The sequence below is a fragment of the Ursus arctos genome, unplaced genomic scaffold, assembly GCF_023065955.2.
Source record: "Ursus arctos isolate Adak ecotype North America unplaced genomic scaffold, UrsArc2.0 scaffold_22, whole genome shotgun sequence".
Classification (NCBI taxonomy): Eukaryota; Metazoa; Chordata; class Mammalia; order Carnivora; family Ursidae; genus Ursus; species Ursus arctos.
The window spans coordinates 16,164,405-16,184,997 of NW_026622897.1; the positions used below are offsets into that span (position 1 = coordinate 16,164,405).

General features: G+C 50.9%; 1 protein-coding gene across 1 annotated transcript in view; it reads left to right on the plus strand.

The window, feature by feature from the left end:
• GRIK4 (glutamate ionotropic receptor kainate type subunit 4) overlaps positions 1-20,593 on the plus strand; it is a 417,047-nt gene that overhangs the window by 382,218 nt on the left and 14,236 nt on the right. The window contains exons 16-20 of the mRNA XM_026505548.4: positions 3,493-3,602; positions 6,999-7,172; positions 10,359-10,524; positions 11,907-12,132; positions 16,056-16,184. Coding sequence (XP_026361333.2) covers positions 3,493-3,602; positions 6,999-7,172; positions 10,359-10,524; positions 11,907-12,132; positions 16,056-16,184 — 805 coding nt within the window. The remainder of the gene's footprint in view (positions 1-3,492; positions 3,603-6,998; positions 7,173-10,358; positions 10,525-11,906; positions 12,133-16,055; positions 16,185-20,593) is intronic.

The following is a 20,593-nucleotide window of genomic DNA, read 5'->3' on the forward strand; positions in this document are numbered from 1 at the left end:
GAACGGAGGTTGGAATCACTGGCTTCTAAGAGCCATCCTTCCAGAATAGAGCCTGTTGTTGCCCTAAGGGCTTCCCTGGAGAGCCCTGGAGAACCCTCATGACTCATGGATTATAGCCCATAGAAACTCTAGGAGTTATGGAATGTGACTGTGGTCACATGGCATTCCCTCCCCAAGCATCGTTTGTTTGGGTCATTATAGGACAGAAAAAGGTATTTCGTGTCCGTTGAGGGAGACTCAATATAAAAGGAAGTTCCGTCCTTTGTCACGTATCATCTCCTCCCTCCCCCTGCACTCATGGCTACCATTAGAGAGGGGAAGCCAGCACACATGCCTATTACTGTGGGTTAACTCATCCAGCTCTCAAAACACCCCCCCCCGAGGTAGGTTTTATTATTACCCCCATGTCACAAAAGAGGAAACGGAAGTCCAGAGAAGTTAAGTAACTTGTTCAGAGTCACACAGTTGTAAATGATGAAGCCGGGATTCAGTCCTGGGCAGGCTAGCTCCAGAGTCTGTTTTAATTTCCTGCCTGTCGTGCATGACTGAGCTCTGGTGTCCTTACGCATCTGGCTCCAGACTCTGGGAAAGCGACTGTCCTTTCTCCTAGTACACGTAGAATGAAGTATCCGTGAGTCAATAGATTTTTTTTAAGGACAAGAGGAATTTTCGACATGCAAGGGGAGTTAAGTGCCACTTTGCAGCTCCACTGCTAACATTCAAAGGGTCTCCCCGTGCTGGGATGGTGATCAGTTGGTGACCAGCCCCTTGGGTCTCTCCCCCCCATCAGACAGCATCAAGAATGCTGTCTCTGGTGTGTCAGCCTGAAAGACAGTACAAAAGTCAAGGAACTAGGGGCGCCTGGATGGCTCAGTCAGTTAAGTGTCTGACTCTTGGTTTCGGCTCCAGTCATGATCTCAGGGCGGTAGGATCGAGCCCCACGTTGGGCTCCACACTCAGCACAGAGTCTGCTTGAGATTCTCTCTCTACCCCTCCCCCTCGCTCTCTCTCTCAAATAAATAAATCTTTCTTTAAAAAAAAGTCAAGGAACTAGTTAAATTTTGGTGCCATCTAATTTTCAGCTCCACCCGCAGGGCTTGGCCTGTCCTAGACCTTTGGGGCATAGACTATATATAACCAATTATCTACCTTCAAAGTGATTGTAGTCACCAGAAGGAACTGGCCCAACTTGCAGCCCACAGGACATGTATAAATCAATACAATTGCCTATAAATATAACAGAGTCAAAATAAATGATGATGGGTATAAATAAATAATGTTGAAGAGGACTTTAAGGATGAGATAGAAGAGGTTGGGATTCTGCCTGCACTGGGGAGAAGGCGTGAGATTAATTAGGGAGTTTATTGGAGCAAGTTGCAAAGAGAAAACAGAGAGGAAGACATGGTACGGCGGCCATCTGAATGAAGGAGGGGTGGCATCTCTCTAGCACGGCGTGATGAATGAGCACCAGAGAAATTGAAGCCATCGCCAATGATTTGAGCAAGGCACTTAACCTCCCTGGGTCTCTGTTCTTCCATCTGTCAATATAGAGAACTGGGTATTGAAATCAAGAGAACATAGTGAAACATTTTGAGTTCTTCGGAAGGAAAGTATGACCATCATATATCTTCTGGGTTAGGGAGAATCTGTTACTTGGAAGAAATGCCTGTGGCATATGACACCTGATTTGCCCCCAAGCACCAGTAACTCAGATGTCTTTGGGGGAAAGAAGCAATCCGAAACATCCACATCGGAAAAAAATAGTAGGAGTTCGGAGTCTGCAAATAATATACTTCTCTTTGGCATCATATAAACAGCTTGGGCTCAGCCCAAACCAAGGCAGTATCAGCCCAGACCCAACTCTCAAGTAACTGTCCACTTCTTGCTCTTTTGGTTGGCGTCAGTCAATCACAAGGAGAATCAGATGTTCTCTTGCCAACATGAGTGATATGTTTCCAGCGGAGCTATGTTTATGTCTTGATCCTTGTTTGTGTGATGTTCTGTGTTTTATAACTTGAGTCTCCAGGAATTTTTCCCACGACGGTGCGTCATTCCTTATCACCCATAACCAAATATGGCAGCTTTAAATAGTGCTGTCATTTCCCTCAATTCCCTTGTTGTGATATAATCAGGTATAGATTTCTGACACTGAGCATCTAATGGGGTTTCAGATTTAGAAAGCAACAATGACAGACTTTTTCCCCCTGGGTGTTTCTCAATTGAGAGACATGGAGTGAAATAGTCATGAGCGACAGGGCGCTAGAATTCATGTCCATTTGCCCCGAGAAACTGTGGGGTGTGGAAGGACAGAGGGAAGGGGGAGCTGGAGAGAGCAGGCTGTATGTAGAGCGGGTGACCGCCACAGAGCTCCAGCCCATTGGTGATGTAAGCCCAGAGTTTCTAGACCACCCAGTTTTGTGAAAGAAGCCAGAAATCTGGATTTTTACATGAAATCTCTCAATCCATGATAGCAACGAATGTAGAATGGGTGACACAGCAGGTTGTATGACAGCTGTCTGTAAGCCAGCGGTGTGGCCCCTTTGATCTAAGGGGGCTCCAGCCAAGGCCAGAGAAGGGCGTGCACTTGCCCAAGACCACACAGCTGCAGACAGAGTGGATCGTTGAACTCCATCCTGCTCATTCCGTTTCACTTTCCTCTGGAAAATGTCTAGGGGCTTGGTGCCTAGGCTTCTGTTCCTGGCCCCATCCTTTGGCTCCCCTGACTCTGGCCAGGCACACCCCTCGGCTGGGGACAGACCACATCTCCCCACAGCACGATGGTACCCGAGCCATGAGCTTGGTGTCAGAAGACCTGCTTTTGAGTCCCAGCTCTTCCACTTACTGGCTGTGCGACCTTGGACCCACATCTCTCGACTGTCCTGGGCTTTCGGTTTCTTCACTAGTAAAATGAAAATAATAATCTGCCTCATGGCACCGTTTTGGGGTTAACGTGAGAAATCTCCCTGTGCGTCAAATCACCCTGCAAAAAAAAAAAAAAAAAAAGAAAAAGAAAAAAAAGAAAAAAAACCAAGGTGCCTCTTACTTAACATCCTCGTGAGAAAGACGTGAGTGCCAAAGACGGTGCTGTCGTACTCCAGCACTGAGGACACCAGCAGCTCTAAGGGGCCCCTGAGCCCACCATGCTGTCCCCGGGGCGGGGCTGGGAGGGACACGGGGTGGGACATAAGGGGCACTGAGGGCTGTTCCCCTTGCCCAGCACAAAAACTCCCTCGACCTAGGAAGTGACGTGGCCCCAGCTGTCCCTTTGTTTGGTCTGCTGAGATCAGGGCTGGCTAAGTGTTGGAGCCACCCCTCTACACCTTGGGCCCCAGTGCCATTGAAACCAGTCACCCAGAACCCCGGGGGCAGGGCCGTCTGGGGCCAGACCTGCACCCCCCACACCTACTCTGCCCTGCCCTGCCCTGCCCTGCCCTGCCCGGGGCCATCCTGACCAAACAGGTAGAGTGAATCTGGTTTTGTCTTCATTTCCAGGGACGCAAACCTGGCTATTTCTCCTTCCTGGACCCATTTTCTCCGGGCGTCTGGCTCTTCATGCTTCTAGCCTATCTGGCTGTCAGCTGCGTCCTCTTCCTAGTGGCTCGGTAAGCTCCTCGCCCCTTCCCTGTCCTCGCACCGCCACCTCGCGTCCACCTCTGAGAACTGCATGGGAGGGGTGGGGAGCGGGAGGGGCGGGTTCCGAAGACCTTGGGGCCACACTGGAGGGGTGGGAGAGGGACTGGGGACCTGACCTGCTCTCTGCCCTGCTGTCCACCTGGCACTACCCATCCCCTCACCTACGCACACCTTTCCTACCCTGCACAGCACAGACAGGCCAGCTTGTCTGAATTTGCTTCTGTACCCCTGCTTCTTCCCCCTCCCGTTCCCCAGTTTTTAGGCCCCCTGCTTGTGTGGGGGCCGTGGGAGACAGAGGATGGGAGGAGGGTGACAGGAAGATCACTCTGATTAAGCACGATGCGTTTGGCTGCCCTGGCATCAGACCTTGCCAGGATCTGCCACAGAGTGCTGAATGACATGAACCAGAGTGGGGGGACTGGAGGCCTCGGGGCATGGGCGAGGGAGAAGGTTTCCTCTGAAGAGGGCCTGGCCCTTCCCCAGCCCGGATCTGCCAGTGAAAATACAGCTGCCTTGTTGAATGGGACCCGTGGAGGATGGCACACGACGGGAGGGCGGGATGCAGAGAGGCATTTGCAAGTAGCATTGCAAGTACCAGTTGCGACAACTGGTCCAGATCAGGGGCTGGGGACAATTAAGCCCTCCCCTGCCCCTGGAAACAGAAACTGTCCGTGGGCCTACAGAAGAACCTGAGGGCATCCCATGGCTGAGCCTCCCATGAACGTGCACAGAGAGGCTTATTTCTCTCTGAGGCTGGGCCACTGGAGCAGCCTGGGCTTTGGGAGAGCCAGCTTACTAGCCAGAAACAGGGCAAGCCCAGTGGTTCAGGGATCACTCGTTCATGATCCCCACCCTCTGCTCAGTGCTCAGCTAACCATAGTGGAGGACCAGAAAGGGCTGTTACTTGGGAGCAGAGAACCACAGGGTGAGCTTTAGGAGAGCTGGCGGTGGCTCTGTTCCAGCTGTCTCCGTAGTGGTGGGACCAGATGATTCTAGTGTACGTCCTACCTCTGCGGGGCGAGGTCTTCCCCAAGAGCATGTCTGCTTCGTGGCTCAAGGAGAGCACCTGGTCTCTCTAGTTAGAACACGGAACCCCAGGGAGCCACGGGGTGCCTAACCAGCTCCCCGCCTGCCCAGGGAACATTGTCTCACCCAGTTTGTGCCTCTTCCAGTGGAGAGCAAGGCCAAGTTCAGGAAAGTCAGCCTGAGCCCATGAGATCCAGCCAAACAGAAGAAGGCCTTGCTTGCAAGCTGGTCGTCTTCAGAGGCTGCTGTGTGTGTCTCTCAGGTGCCACGTACCCCCTCGGGCCTGGAGACTTTGCCACTGTCAAGTATCTGTTGTCAGTGACAACGGGTGAGACATGCAGGAGGCTGGCACGCTGGACGACGTGCCCCCCTCCACTTCAGCACACTGCTGCGGCTCTTAGGAAGCCGTCGGCCTGAGCCCTGGCTCCACGGCTCTGTAATTCACTCTTGCCCTCTTTGATTGGGCCCCTGCGTGTAGCTGGCCACGGCTCTCAGGGGACCTCAAAGGCCCTGGGGATGGTCGGAGGGCTTGGTTACTAGATACGCAGACGCACAAGCCTGCTTTACCGTGCCTGCCACAGCCTGTAGCTTCTCAACCAGCCCCAGGGGCTTAAACGGCCCCTCTTCCCTGCCCTGCGCACATGCACGCACACGCACGCACACACACACACACACACACACACACACACACACATTGCCCCCAGGATTCAGCATTAACAAAAGGATTAACCAAAAAAATACCACCTATATGTAACTGTATCTGCACTATGTCACATATATATAATGCATGAACCTAGGATAATTTACCTACTTCCGTAGGTAGTGGTTTTCAAACAGGGTTCCCTGGAGCCGAAAGGCTGCTGGTAGGTGCCGGAGACTTTGGAGGGGTGGTGAAGGGGCTGGGCAGCCAGAGTTCTGGGGCCTCAGCTCCTCTTCCTCCAGACCAGCTCCACTTTTATCTCTTGATCTATTGTACTTCTGGGTAAGATTTCGGAGGGAAAAAGCTATTTGGAAACCACGAATCTGAGGCAGCCATTCCCAAGCCGGCTGATATCAGAGTCACACAGGGAGCTTTTAAAAATTTGAATCCCCAGGTCCGATCCTCTCAGCACCTCTAGGGAAGGGGCCGGGAATCTGTCTCTTGAAGCCCACTTCCAATAGCCTGTAGGCTTGGAATCCACCGAGGACAAGCCAGCTCCGAAGGCCTCAGGGAGAAAGGAGCCCATCTCAGGACACGGGCCAACGATGACACACTGGCATCATATTCGGGAACAAGAGGGGCAGTGGCCATGTGGGCGAGCCACGGCAGAACACCAAGCAGTCTAGGCCGAGGGGAGGGACGGGAAAGCCGGTGATGAGAACAGCACTCGGGAAGCCTGCGAGTGCACAGTGCCTGCCCTGCTCGGCACACACCCATACACATCCCTCTCAGCAGAGCTGGGAGGCTTCGCATGGGAGACAGTCCGGGGCCGCCGATCCGAGGAGGGAAGGCGTGTGTCTGGTGGGCAGGAAGAGAGGGCCTCCTGCACATCAGACAGGGACGGCAGGAGGGAGGGGCAGGTTGCTTAGAGCAGCCCTTCTCGACCCTTCACTCTCACCCGCGGAGACTTAAAAAAGCACGGATGCTCAGGCCCCACCTGGACAGATTAAATGAGAACCTCTGGGGTTGGCATCTCATCATAGGCCTTCCTTTAAAAGCTCCCAGGTGAGTCTGACACGGAAACAGGGCTGAGACCCACAGCCCGAGGGACCGTCTAGGCCAGTGTTTCTCCATGTGGACCAGGGGCGTCAACGTGACCAAAGAGGCTGCAGATTCTTGCTCCGCACCCGGACACTCTGAATCAGAAGCTTCTGGCACTGAGCCCAACAATCTGAGTTTTAACAAACCTTCTTGGTGATTCTGACGTAGGCCAAAATTTGAGAACCACCGCTCTAGGCTGAGGGTTTTCACGCTGGCTCTGTGGGGCCCTAGGTCCCTCTGTGACCACTTCAGGGGGCTGGGGGTGGCAGAACACGCCACCTCCCAGCCATCCACCCCTGCCGTGCCCAGCTTCTAGTCAGGGGCCTGCACGTGTATCTATTTTGTGTTTGGAGTTCCACGTCATGATTTATTTTGAAAAAATCAAAATTTTTTTTGATTAAAGAAAAACAGCTCAAAACGGCCAACGTAGCCCAAGCCCCTCGGTTTTTGGTTGGGAAGATCCCGGTCCAGCCAAGGCCATAGGCCAGGGACTGAGCACAGAGGTGAGGCCAGAAAGGAGAGCCCCTCCCACTCTCCCCAGCACGTTCCTTCACGCCCACCCTCCTTGGCACTGGTCTGTGTTCCTTTTCTCCCACAGGCTGACCCCCTACGAGTGGTACAGCCCCCACCCGTGCGCCCAGGGCCGGTGCAACCTGCTGGTGAACCAGTACTCCCTCGGCAACAGCCTCTGGTTTCCCGTTGGGGGCTTCATGCAGCAGGGCTCCACCATCGCCCCCCGAGCCTTATCCACCCGCTGTGTCAGTGGCGTCTGGTAAGATCCGGGGCAGAGGAGGGGCCAGGCCCAGTGGGGTGGGGACCCCAAGGGGTCCTCGGGTAAGCCCTGCTCTGGCCATGGGTAGGCGGGAAGCTCGCAGAGAGCTCTGCCTTCCAAAACAGACTAGCAGGGAGCTGGACTGCATTCCACCAGCTCCAGAAGGCTTGGGAGCACTGGCTTGGGAGTACTGCCTTGGGCGTGCTTTGTGCCATCTTCTCCTGTTCCCCTTCCTTTCCTCTGCCTCAGAGGTCTGGAGACAGATGGGGAGCCAGGGCAGGAAAGGAGATGCAGAAAACAGCCTTGTAGGCACAAGCAAAGGGATTATAACTTCCTGACCTGAAAGTGACCTGAGGTTGAGTGGCTGGGCCTGCCAAAGCATATGCAGATTTATGCAAATCGTAGTTTGCAGCAGGAAGTGCCTGCTGGAGGAATGGAGACGGGCTGTCACATGTGGCCCGCTCTGCCAGCTTCCTCGAACTTCGTCCCTCTGTGCCTGGCTCCGGGGCCTTGCCGGACCTGTCCATATTAGCAGGTGTGGGCAAAGGCAAACTCTTAGTGACTCAGAGTTGGACGGGATCTTGGGAGCCGTCCTCACGGGCAGTCAGCCAGCCTCGGCCTGCAACTCCCTTCTCCTCTTGGCTCACCCAGGGCAAGAGGAATACGGTTGAATGATTCGATGTGTGGGAAGGCAATCTGAAAACTTGAAAGTGCTACATAAATATGTGGACTAATCCTTGCTGTTAGACCATTATGGGGAGAAATGAAGCCCTCACACCTGTATATGTGTTGTATGTATACAGCAGACAGAGGCAAGCTTGCAGAATCCCAGTTCCCCAGCCTTGATTAAAAACCCACTGTTGGGTCTGGCTGTCACAGCCTGTAGGACTTACAGCCTTGGTTCTCTCCCCTCCTTCTCAGCCTGTGTAAGCCAAAGGAGAAAGGAAAAGTGGTGTTTCCACCTTGGGACACCAGTGTCTGGACAGTTACCAGAGGGACACTAGACTGGGACTGATGGGGAGGTAAAAAGGCAGCTGGGACAGTGACCCCTACCCAGCTGGGGTTTTTGTTTTCTCTGATAATGATAAATACAGTAGCATTTAAGACATCTGGGCGAGCTTGACAACAGATGATGCCCCTTTCACACGGGAGCAGGGCTCCACTGACCCTCTAGGGAACGCGTGTGATTTGCTTTCTCAGCACAGATGATAGGCTTGCCCGGAGCTCCTTGGTTCTCTGACCCGTTCCTTTGTGACCAGCTACCGCTGGGGTATGAAGCCCCACACGGCCACCCAGGGGGGGCAGATGCCGGAGTGTAACCACGGAGCTGAGGGAAACTCCCCAGCCAACTCTGAGGTCAAGTCCACACTTGGGGCTCGTGAACCCACGGCACTAACCACGGTAGCTAAGCTGCTTGAGAATCCTGGCCTCCCCGGCCTCTGCTGGGGGATGGTCGCGAGATAGAACTTCCAGCAGAATGTACGAGCTGAAGCAGGAGCCGGGAAAGCAGGTCTTAAGGACGGAAGGACACCTGGCACAGGTCACAAACAGGGAAGGTGGCCAGATGCTTTTTCATCCCATATTCAGTGGGAGGGTCTGTCTCTACGTTTCTCTATATCTCACATTCATCTGGTCCTTTACAGAGTGTTAGTCACCAGGACATAGTATCTCATTTGATCTCACAGTTGTCCAGACAGGCAGAGTAGGCCTTCCCATCCCCAAGCAGACGCGCTTGGAGGAGGTACGTGACTTTTCCCGCAAGGTCTCACGGGTGGAGTAGAGCAAGGCCAGAACTAAGACCGGGTCACCTCCCTGGTGGCCTGGCATCTGGAGGCACCCACTGAGTCGGTAGATGACCCTGCCCCTTCCCACCTGGGAGGCAGCCCGCAGGAGTCAGGACACGGCAGTAAAGGAGACAATGGGACTCCTGCTCTGAAAAATCCCCTGGAAGCTGCTGGCCTCTGAATCCCATGGCAAATGCTATGCTTTAGTTGACAGTGTCTTCATCATGAGTAAAGCCTCATTAATTCAGACTCCACTGATTCAGAATTTGTGATTATCCAACCTCAATTATGCTTGGATATGTCTTTGAACCCCTATAAACAAATGGATTGGGATGCAGATCCACACTGCTGACCAGATGGTAGAAGGCTTATTTAACCTACTTAAGTGAACAAACTAGTTGTGATGGCTTTAAGCATATATACTGCCTGAGTTGCAAAATTATTCTCATTTTAAATGAGTTCACACTGCCCAATAAAGTACTGTTCTTTTTTGAAATAGCTTGCCCATTGCAAGAGTACTTTCTTCTTTTCTTTTATCTTTTTTTAGATTTTATTTTTTTATTTGAGGGAGAGAGAACACGAGAGAGAGAGGCAGAGACAGAGCGTGCAAGCAGGGAGGAGGGGCCGAGGGAGAAGCAGACTCCCCGCTAAGCAGGGAGCTGGACACGGGGCTCGATCCCAGGACCCTGAGACCATGACCTGAGCTGAAGGTAGACACTTAACCGACTGAGCCACCCAGGTGCCCACAAGAGTAGTTTCTAATTCCAACTTCCAGTAGTTCAAAGGTGCTTGTCACCAGTTAATCTTAAAGAGTTTCTTGTTGGTAGAACTGGTTTTAAAATATGGATTTATCCACGTGTTACTTGGCAAGTTCCTTTGCTTCTCTGAGCCTCCGTTTCCTCATCGGCAAAATCGTTGTAAGAACTGCACCTCCTTTAGTTGTAGGAAGCGTGTGAGGTGGTATGTGGGGCTCCTGGCAGGTGCTCAGTACATGGCGATGCTTGTCTGATGGTTGGCGGCATCATGAGAAGACAGGGCAGCCACCCGGCCCTGGCTCTAAACACAGCCCCCAGAGCTGGCACCCTTACTCATTCACTAGCTCATTCCTCACAGTCTCCGAGATGCTCTCATGTGCATGGACACGCCTCTTTTGAATAGCAACCCAATAATCACCTCCTTTAAGAAATGAGAAAAAATGTTAATGGTCTTCTTTCAAGCAAGACTCACAAACTCTGTTCATTTCTGTTGACATCATATGCCCTGCCTCCTTTCTCTTCCCCCACAGAGCTTCCTTCCTAAAAGAGACACCTGGTCTCTCCTATGTGGCTGCAGGACTGGGGATGGGGGCTAAGCCCCCTGGGGGTGCCGGGCAATGATGATTTCCTGGTCTTTTCCTGCGTAGGTGGGCATTCACGCTGATCATCATCTCATCCTACACAGCCAACCTGGCAGCCTTCCTGACTGTGCAGCGCATGGACGTGCCCATTGAGTCAGTGGATGACCTGGCTGACCAGACCGCCATTGAGTATGGCACAATTCACGGAGGCTCCAGCATGACCTTCTTCCAAGTAAACCCACTGGGTTGCTCACCAACATGGGGAATTGGGCAGAATAAAGTTGAGATGTTTGTCCTCTAGAGATAAAAACATCAGTCTTCATCCCATTATCTCTTCTGAACATCTAGTTTGGAGGTTCACCTGGGGTTCATTTGTCCCCCGCTCTACAATGTACCCCTGGAATAAGGTCCCAAAAGCCCTTTGGGTTAATATCAGGTTGTCCCAAAGTGTTGTACAAGAACTATGAGTGGCACTTGAGATGATTTTAGGTACAATGTGGCGAAACTATTGTTTAATGGCCATTGTTTCCTATTTGTTTAAATGGGCATTAGGAAAACATATATGTAAATGCAGTGAATCTGACCTGTACTTTTATTTATACTACTGTGTAGGATGGTCACGTGGGTTAAATTTTATAGGTAGCACTTAGACAAAAGCGAGATTAGAATAATATACGAATGTCCGAAGTATGAGGAGCACGAGATGAAGATGACCCAGTTTCATATACCCCAGACTAGACGGTCTCAGATCGGGACCCTGTTGGCCTTGAGGTTTCCCTGCCAGGCTGAGGAGAAGGCCTTGCTACAGTTATGCATTGGCCGACAAACCAAGTGACTAATCACCAAGACTGGCAGAGCTGGGTCAGACAGAGGAGCGGTTTTCATATGCTTTGGGATCTCTAAGGAAGCAGATTTACCCTGAAGATAATAGGTGTCTAGCCAACCTACCACCTAAGACATCCATTTGCGCATGAAAGAAGTCCAGGGCCTTCAGTTTTCTGTTTTCCGTTCAAGCCTCAGTGCCTGTTGGCCCCGCAACCACTGAAGATGTCATGCAAACACAGGTGTGGAGAGACAACCCCCACCCCCCGCCGAATTCTCTCAGTCTTCTTATTATTTGTAAAAATAGAGGCCAGCACTGGATCTGGGATCGATAAGTAGGCTTGACAAAAGTAGCTGGCACTCCTCCTTCAGAGGGTGTCTCTTAGAAGTCCTGACAACCCTGAGTTTACCGCCTCCAACCTGAAGGACAGCAAAGGACACAACCAGAATTTTCCATTCTTCATTCTGTCAGAACCTGGAGGTTGGCAGTGGAAGACTTCTCTAGGGTGGATGGGGCAAAACCAGTTTATCAAACCAGTAGGCAGAGTTTACAGCGCCTTAGGACCCTGTTCTTTCCTTGCCTTTCTGTGAAAGCTATCAAAGGCACAACCCCTTCCTCTTGCCACGATACAGTGGCCGTTGAAAGATGGAAGGGAAGAAGTTATTGACTATACTGAGGGGACTGAGTAACAAAAGGGCCGGGATTTTAAGGTCCACTTTGATTCCCTCCCTTTTAAAGCCAACATTTCCTTTCTCTTGTTCTCATCCTGCTTCCTTGTGTTCTTTTCCCAGAACTCCCGCTATCAGACCTACCAACGCATGTGGAATTACATGTATTCTAAGCAGCCAAGTGTGTTTGTGAAGAGCACCGAGGAGGGAATCGCCAGGGTGTTGAATTCCAACTACGCCTTCCTTCTGGAATCCACCATGAATGAGTACTACCGGCAGCGAAACTGCAACCTCACTCAGATTGGGGGCCTGCTGGACACCAAGGGCTATGGGATTGGCATGCCAGTCGGTATGCAGGAGAGGAACAGCCTCTTTGGGTAGCTCCATCCAGGCAGGGTCAGAGTAGCTAGGACCACTGAATGCAGCACTGAATTCAACAATCCTGTTCTAGAACCAGTTAATAGTGACTAGGTGGGCATTCGTCAGGTTGAAAACAAAAAACAAAACAAAAAAAACAAGCAAACCCACATACTTCTAATCAGCGATCCATTCTCAATCTTAATTGATTAATTACTCAAGGGCATGTTGATGCCCTTGGTGGATTCTTCAGGGCTTCTGTTCTCCCCTCTTCTGCTTCCTGCCCCTTGCCCTTTCTCTGGTGATGGACCTCTCTACTAGCAGTGGGAAGGAGGAGGAAGAGATGGTCAAACTTAATTAATTTTGCTATTAGTGTCCCTGGGGAAAGGCTTATTATAAAAGGAGACTGACACAATGAAATGAGGTGGCCGTCAGATCATTTGTGGGTCTCACGGACCCATCTACTCCAAATCAGCATAGGTCATTGAGAATGAGCAGTAGAACTTAGTTTCAGTGGATTCTGTGTCTTCTAGGCTGTTATAGCATGGTAGGGATGTTTGGCTTCCAGAAAGTTCTCCCAGCTGTGCTTTCTAAAGGGTATTCACACTTTGGGCCTTCCCCAGCTGATAGTACCTCCGTCAGAAGGTGAAGGGAAGCACATTGAACTGCTTTTTGGATTGGAGAGGGAATCTGAAAATGTTCCCAGGTGCTTGGGACAGGTACCCTTCCCCCACCCACCACAGAGAGCCACACTGAATAGGGCTGTCCTCACCCAATGCTATTCTTCTACGAGGTTGTCCTGTACAAGGCAGCAGGGGGAGAAGTAGCAACTGAGGCCGGCAGACCATGTGGGGAGAGCAATACGTAACATGTACATCTTTGCTGTTATCTAACACACTCCTTCTCTTGATCTCTAACCTGACTCAGAACTATAGGCTTCCCTATACCTGTGGAGTGTGAAAAGCATGGGTTTGGAGTCAAGCCGACCTGGGAATGTACCTGGTTCCAGGCTGTGGGACCTCAGATTATTTAAGCTCTCTGAGTCTCAATTATCCCATCTGTAAAATTAGGTTTCTAATACCTACCTCGTAGGGTAATGAAGAGGTAAACCTAATAATCTGGTCAGGTGCCTTACCACAGCATCTCCCACTTAGCCTGTTTGGTGGGAACATGAGTGCCCTCCCCATCTTTTCCCTAATCCTCTATGTTATTTGATAAAAGCAGATGACTTCTTAAAGATGGGTGGGAAACCGAGCCAATGAGTATAGGCAAGGAAACAATTCATTCTTGAACTCGGTGAATCCTGACACTAGCTGTTCTGTAAACCAGAGGCCTCACTCCAGGCACTTATAAACCTACATGCTCTCTTCTTACCATCATATTTCGTGGATATTTGTTAATATATTATTGGCCTCTTTCAGAAATCTGTTGGCTTCCATTTTGTTTCAAGATGGTGGAGTGAACCACAAAACAAACTTTAAGATGCACCTTAATCAGAATCCAGCAATTTAAGAAATTTAAGTGAAATCTCAAATGCTTCAAAAGTGTTCATGGAACAAGCCTATAGAGAGTTGACAAAGCAGACCAACTCTAGAAATGTTTATCAATAACGGAGGAGAAAGGGAAGGAAATACATTTCTTCTGTATCTGGCATGATGCTATTTTCACATGTCAGCCCACCTGAGGTAGATGTGGTCCTTCCCACCCTAGAGAAGAGCACTGAGATTCAGAGGCGGCAACTTAACTTGTCCAAGGTCAGACGGTAAGTAGAGGAGCTGGGTTGAAGCCTAGACTGCCTGTCTCAAGATTCAGTGCTTCGCTTTCCAGACCATTGTTGCCAGAGGGTCCCACCGGCTCGACAAGACAGGATAGGAAAGTGAGCTGTGGGCTTTTCCAGGTTCTGAGATCAGGCTGGGAAGAGCCTCACACAATCCACTGATGAGACAGAATTTACATCCGGCTGGGGTTACATCCAGGAAGTGTCGTTTTCAAGTGTGTGTGTGTGCGAGGAATAAGGACAAACCCAGAGAATAAGCAATGTGCTTGGACCCAGAAAAATTAAGAGAAACAGAACAAGGAATGAGATGGAAAATTAGTGAAGTGGTTTAGAAGCAAAGCAGACACACATGGAGTAAACAGAATAATCCTTTCATGGGGCCCCTGGGGTGCTGTTGAGGTTGGGTTGAAAATGCCTTGAAAACTGCTTGAAATGCCTGGCTGGGCTGGACAGTTGTCTGTAAACCTGGAATGTTCATTAGTCTCACCGCCTAGCACCATCTGTTAGTTCAAGTAGCCGTCCACTGCAGATGTGTACTAAGTACCCGTATCCATGAGGCGCTCTTGATGTTCGCCCACATGGCTTGCATAGACACATTCTGTGCTGCAGGCTTGGAGATTTGCATGTCCAGGCGTAGTTGTATCTCCAGGAGGGAAGGTTCCCTCTGTGGAGTCATGGGCTGTCAGAGTCCAAAGAGATCTGGGAGCTGATCTAGTCCCTTGCCTGTCAAAGTACAGTCTATGGCCGAGCGGCAGGGCATCCCCTTGGAGTTTGTTAGAAATGCACAATCTGAGGGCACCTGGGTGGCTCAGTCAGTGAAGCAACTGCCTTCAGCTCAGGTCATGATCCCAGAGTCCTGGGATCGAGCCCTGCATCTGGCTGTCTGCTCGGTGAAGAATCTGCTTCTCCCTCTGCCCCTCACCCCGCTCATGCTCTCTCTCTCTCTCTCTCTCTCACTCTTTCAAATAAATAAAATTTTTTTAAAAAAGAGAGAGAGAGAGAGAGAGAGAGAGAGAGAAATGAGCAATCTCAGGCCCTACCCCAGACCCATGGAATCAGGGTCTGCTGGTCAACCAGATCCCCAGGTCATTCCCATGCCTATTAAAATTTGAGAGTGCAAATCTATTTGTTCCAAACTTCTGCCTGAATCCTTCGCCGTAGCCTTTTCCCCTGAGGCATCTGTCCACACCAGGCCTTCACAGAGCTTGAGCAAGAAAACCGAGCAGCTTAGTTGGTTTCCAGCCTCTTGGCAGCTTTTTCTTTATGATCTCCGGCCTCAGCCCATGCTGAGGCATTGAGCTTTCCACGGTTTCATTTAAGCCTATTTTTGTGATTAAACCTAAATTCCGGAACCAAAGCTCCTTGACCATATTCCATTAGAAAAATTAAAAAGGAATTGCACTCAACAGAAGCCTTCTGTCTGAGGAGGGAGGGAGGAGCAACCAACACAGGGTGTTGGATGGGGACAGGGTTGTCGGACACTCAGCAGGCAGGTGGGAAGGTTAGGGCTGCCCGGGACTGGCTTCTGCATACAGATGGTAGAGAGGTGGCTTCGGTCACTCTCTGCGGTGGCTCTTCTCTCCTTGGGGGCTGCTCTGGGTACACAGTTGTCAGGTGTAATGTAGCAAGAGTTACAAGTGCCTGGGAAATGAGTTTAGATCAAGTAGAAGACAGATAACTGACCAGGTGATAGGTTTGTGTACCAGAAGGTTTCCCACGTTGGCCTCTTGGAGGCCAATGGGATGCCTTGCGACCAGCTTCCCAAGTGTCTGTGGGCAGGTTGGTTAACCTCAGTAGAAAGTGGTGGGGAAGTGAAGATCCACGGGTGCCTGAAAAGCTGTCACTTGTCCCTCACTGTGTTCATGGCTGTGGGCTGAACATGGCATCAGTGTAAAGAGAAGGAAAGTAGAAAAGTCCGAGTGCCCTGCGTGCAGCCAGAACTCCCTCCTCTCCGTGGAGAGTCCTCAGACCCAGCCAGGTGGAGAGCCATGCTCCTGGAGGGACCCCTGCCATGTCTGTCCCTCTCCTCCTGAGGTTAGGCGGGCAGAGTGGCCAGGAGGTGTACTGGGGAAAGGAGCAGAGTGATGTCTAACAGGGCACTTACACCCTGTGTTCTGGGCTCTCCTGTGACCCCACAGGTTCGGTTTTCCGGGATGAGTTTGACCTGGCCATTCTCCAGCTGCAGGAGAACAACCGCCTAGAAATTCTGAAGCGCAAGTGGTGGGAAGGCGGCAAGTGCCCCAAGGAGGAAGATCACAGAGCCAAAGGTAAGGGGGTTCAGGGGCGTCGCCCTCCTGCTCTAGAGGACAGCAGCTGCTGTCTGCTGTCGAGTCCAGGCGGTGGTCACTAGAACACACCGAGAGCAAGCCTTGGAAGGAACTTAGGGCTGGGTGGGGTTGGGCTGAGGGCCATTTGTGGCCCCCAGTCTGGGCACATTGGAAGCATCCAGTGCCCGCCTGCTTACGAGTCCCAGAGACGCCATATTTACCATGGTTCCTGAGTTCAGCCACCTCTTAGCCCGGCCCATGTCCCCATCGCCTCACAACCACCAACTGCGGGCCTCCTCTTCCCATTCTTGCCCCTTGACAGCATCTTCTCCACCAGTAGTCAGAGTCATTCTTTTTTTTTTTTTTTTAGGGAGTGAGTGAGCATGAGCAGGGGGAGGGGCAGAGGGAAAGGGAGAGAGAATCCCAAGCAGGCTCCATGCTCAGTGCAGAGCCCGATGTGGAGCTCGATTCCCACCATGACCTGAGTCGAAGTCGAGAGTCAGCTACTCAGACACCCCCAGAGAGATTCTTCTTATGGTGCGAGTAAATCACAACATTTCCCTGCACGAACCTTCCGATGGCTTCCCATCTCAGAATAAACACAAGCCTTCTGGGGCCTCAAGCCCCTACCTCATCTGTTTCTCCCTCAGCCTCTTCCTTTTCTTTCTGTTCTGCTTCCCCCAGGCCTCCTGGCCTGCTCCCACCTCGGGGCCTGTGCACGTGTTTCCTCCTCCAGGCCTCCCTAAGGAGGCTTCCCCAGAAAGGCCATCTCTCCCCTCACCCGTCTCCCCATCACCTGAGCTCTGCTTTGGTTTTCTCGTCAGGCCTCATCACTTCCTGATACTATATGTTCTATTCGTTTGTCTACTTTCCATTTCTTCTACCAGAATATGTTTCATGAGGGCAAGGTCTGTCTTCTTCACAGGACTGGCCCCAGGGCTGGTGCATGGATATTTTATTGAATGAATGAGTGAGTGAATGAATGAATGAGTGAATGAATGAAGTTTAAATCACACTGGACAGAAAGCAGTCACCGACCGATATGTGTGGTTTGGAGTGTTCAGGGTCCCTGAGCACCCAGGACTGTTTGTAGGGGTTTTGTCCAGGATAGTCCCGGGACACATCTGTTATCGACCAGTTAATGCCTATTAGTTATTTTTAGAACCCTCTTAAGTCTCATAATGTCCTGGTTTGGACAATAAATCATATGATCACCCCTAGTCATCTGTTGCAGCCTTGCTAAAATATGTAACAAATTTACCTGTACACGCTGTCCCCTAGGAAGGCAGCTGAGGAGTGAAATGAATAATAGCACGCACTTCCCTCTCTGCTCGGCGTGAATGATTATCCATGATGAGACAGTGAATGAGTGACTTTGGTTTCCAAGTGTCTCTACGTGGATCCCTGTCCTGCAAGGCGAGGTCTCGGGTATATGGACCTATGGGCAATTTAATGGCCCTTTGTGATTTAGAGGAAATGCTGCCCCTTCCCTCATGGGAACCCACTGAGACCACGCACGTCTTGACTCTCCGCTCCCCAAAGATCAAATGTGGAGGAGACTAATTCTGTTCAGAAAAAAAAAAAAAAAAAAAAAAAAAAAGGAAAGAAAGAAATGAGGGTATCAGAAAGCTTTTGTGGATCTGATAGAATGAAGTAGACGTAGGAGGTGCTCAGGACCTGAGCAGGTAGGGAGGGTCGGAGGGGTACTGCAGGCAGTGAGACCCTCGAGGAAGATGCCGCAGTAGAAACTTGTGCTGTGGGCCTGGAGTTCTATGCGGCGCGGGTGGACCGGAGCGAGATTCCCATGGGGAGAGTTGAGCTACACAGAGCGTTGGTACTAGGAAGGTATGGGTAGCGAAATGCTCCTTCACCACCCCCTCCCCACAAAAAGACACATGGATTGAAAACAATCTAAATCTGACTGGGCCTGGAATAGTCAAAGTAAAATGAGATTATTGAGAAGTTGACATACGCTGATGTTGTTCTGTAATGGCCATGAACTTCAGAGCGGTGGGAAAGAGCGCCATCTTACCGAGCAGGTGGAGGGAACCGGTGGTGGCTTTCGATCTGGAGTAATCTAAAGTAGAAACAGAGAGGTGGGTCTGAGCCCCAGAGCAGAAGGACCTCGAATCCTTCCCCTGACTGATGAGTAAAATAGGAGAAATGTCTGGGTATTTCTCTTCCTAGAAGCCCTTGTCGCCCTCCACCCCCACTCCCCCAGTGGCTTGGGTGCCTTCTGTGACTTTGGACAGAGCACTCAACGCACTACCTTGCAGCTCCTGGTCTCCTCTTGGCACATGGCACCTTCGCTGTGGACCAGTCTCGTTTGTGTCTATGTCCCTCGCCTCAGTAGGACCCAGAAATATTGGTGGAATGTGTGACTACAGCTACTGGCTGGTGGCGGTCAAAAGCTACCAACAGCGGTGTTCTCCTGGGTCACATTAGCGAAGTGACCAATGAACTTGTGTTTCAGTGACCTTCCTGTGCAGCCTTCCCCCCAGAGCTCTCCACTCAGTCAAGTCGTTCCTGCTTCTGAGCAGCTGACCCAACAGGTGTACGTGGTGACACAGAGACACTGTCGATGAGGGAGGCTGAAACACGCTGGGAGGGGGCCAGGAGCCAGGGCTCAGAGAGGAACAGTGACCCCTGCAGACTCCTGCATTGCACCCCCCAGCCCCAGGCTGGCAGCCAGCTCTGCCAGTTCCAGATCTCCCCCCGCTCCTGCTCCCCACTAGCTGTCGGCTTCCCCAGCTTAGCCTGCCTTTGTCAACCGGATCCCCGTTTGATCTCTTGGAGCACATTTCCCTTTGAGGCTCACTGCTGAGTTGCTCCCATGTCTCCAGTTTCCCCCTTTCATCCCTGACCCCGAAACCCGGCCACAGGTCCTTCCCTTTTGTGCACGTATGTCTTTGCTCATGTTTATTCATGCATCCTGCTAATCCTAGAGAGAAACAGTGGGAGGGCAGCAAAATTGGCAAATACAGGGATGATACAGGATCTGGGTGCCTGGCTGTGGTCCCTCATGGCCCCCCATATGGATCATCTCTCCCCCACTCACGGTGTCTCCTGAAGTCCAGTGACTTCCCGCAACCCTCCTCCCACCCTCCAAGAAGGGAGCTCATCAGACTTCAACTCTCCTGCCTACCTCTTTGTTCTCCCATTGGCCGCTAGCATAGCTCTTCCCTCGGGCAGTTTCAATAGGGTTCAGGATCACAGGCCTTGGTTCAAATGGACCCCACTCCATAAATGGCCTTATTACAGACACTAGCAAACATCTTAGAGCCTCAGTTTCCTTCTCTAGGAAATAGAGATGATGATTAATAATCCTGTCGCCTCCCGGAGCTATTGTGAAAATCGAATGACATAAATCATGTTAAATAAACCCTCTGCAAAAGTGACTGGCGCAAAGGAAGTGAGAACTAATTTTATTCCCCAATCTAAGCCTCAAGGATCAATTAAGGCACAGTGAGGGATCTGAACAGTGTCCACAGCTGCAAGTATGCCCACTCGTCACGTGCTCCTTAAGGCTAGATAGCTCTTCTAAAATCCACACTTATGACATCTGTTTTGCATCTGTTGACATTTGTCCCCCATGCACTGTAAAAAAAAAAAAAACTCAAATCCGGGGACTGTGTCTTATTTATTTTTGTATCTTGGTGACCAGCATTATCATCTGACATCTGTGTTTAAGGAAAGGATGAAGCATGAATGAATGAATGAATGAATGAATGAATGAATGAATGAATGAATAAAGTAGGCAACCATCTCAAGGACCTCTAGACTGGTACGACTTCCTATGTCTGTTGCCTCCCAAAGAGGAACCCTGACACCCCAGCTGGTGGCATGGGAAGTGTTCACATAGCCCCATTGCATCCAACGTACGTTTTAAACCAGTGCATATCAGGCACTGCGCTAGGCTCTGAGATTATGAAAAGGACTAAGACATGGCCCCGTCCTCAAGAGGTTTAGAACCTAGAGAGAGGCACAGATCATCACTGTAATGCTTGCACTGTAGGAATGCTTTATGAGAACCATAAAGAAAGTGTTTATGAAGCCCAGGGGAGGAAGTGATTAATTCTGAGCAGTGGTCAGGGAAGGCTTGAGGGACATTTGGCCTGAACCTTGAAACATCTATCAGGAGTCGCTGCTTTAGGAATGCTGTAGAGCATAGCTGTTGCGTCCAGAAATTGGTTTGAATAAGTAGGACAAGGTTGGAGTTCGGAGAGCATTGAAAACTGGGAGGAGGCATTTGGACTGCAAACCAGCATGTCCCAAGCTTTTCCATGGAAGGAATTAATAGCAGCAGACACCAAGCCTATACTCTTGGGGTCTGGGGACATCCTCTAAAACAGCCCACCATGCTTGGAATATCCTTGGTTCTTCTGTTTTATCCTAAAAACCCATGAATT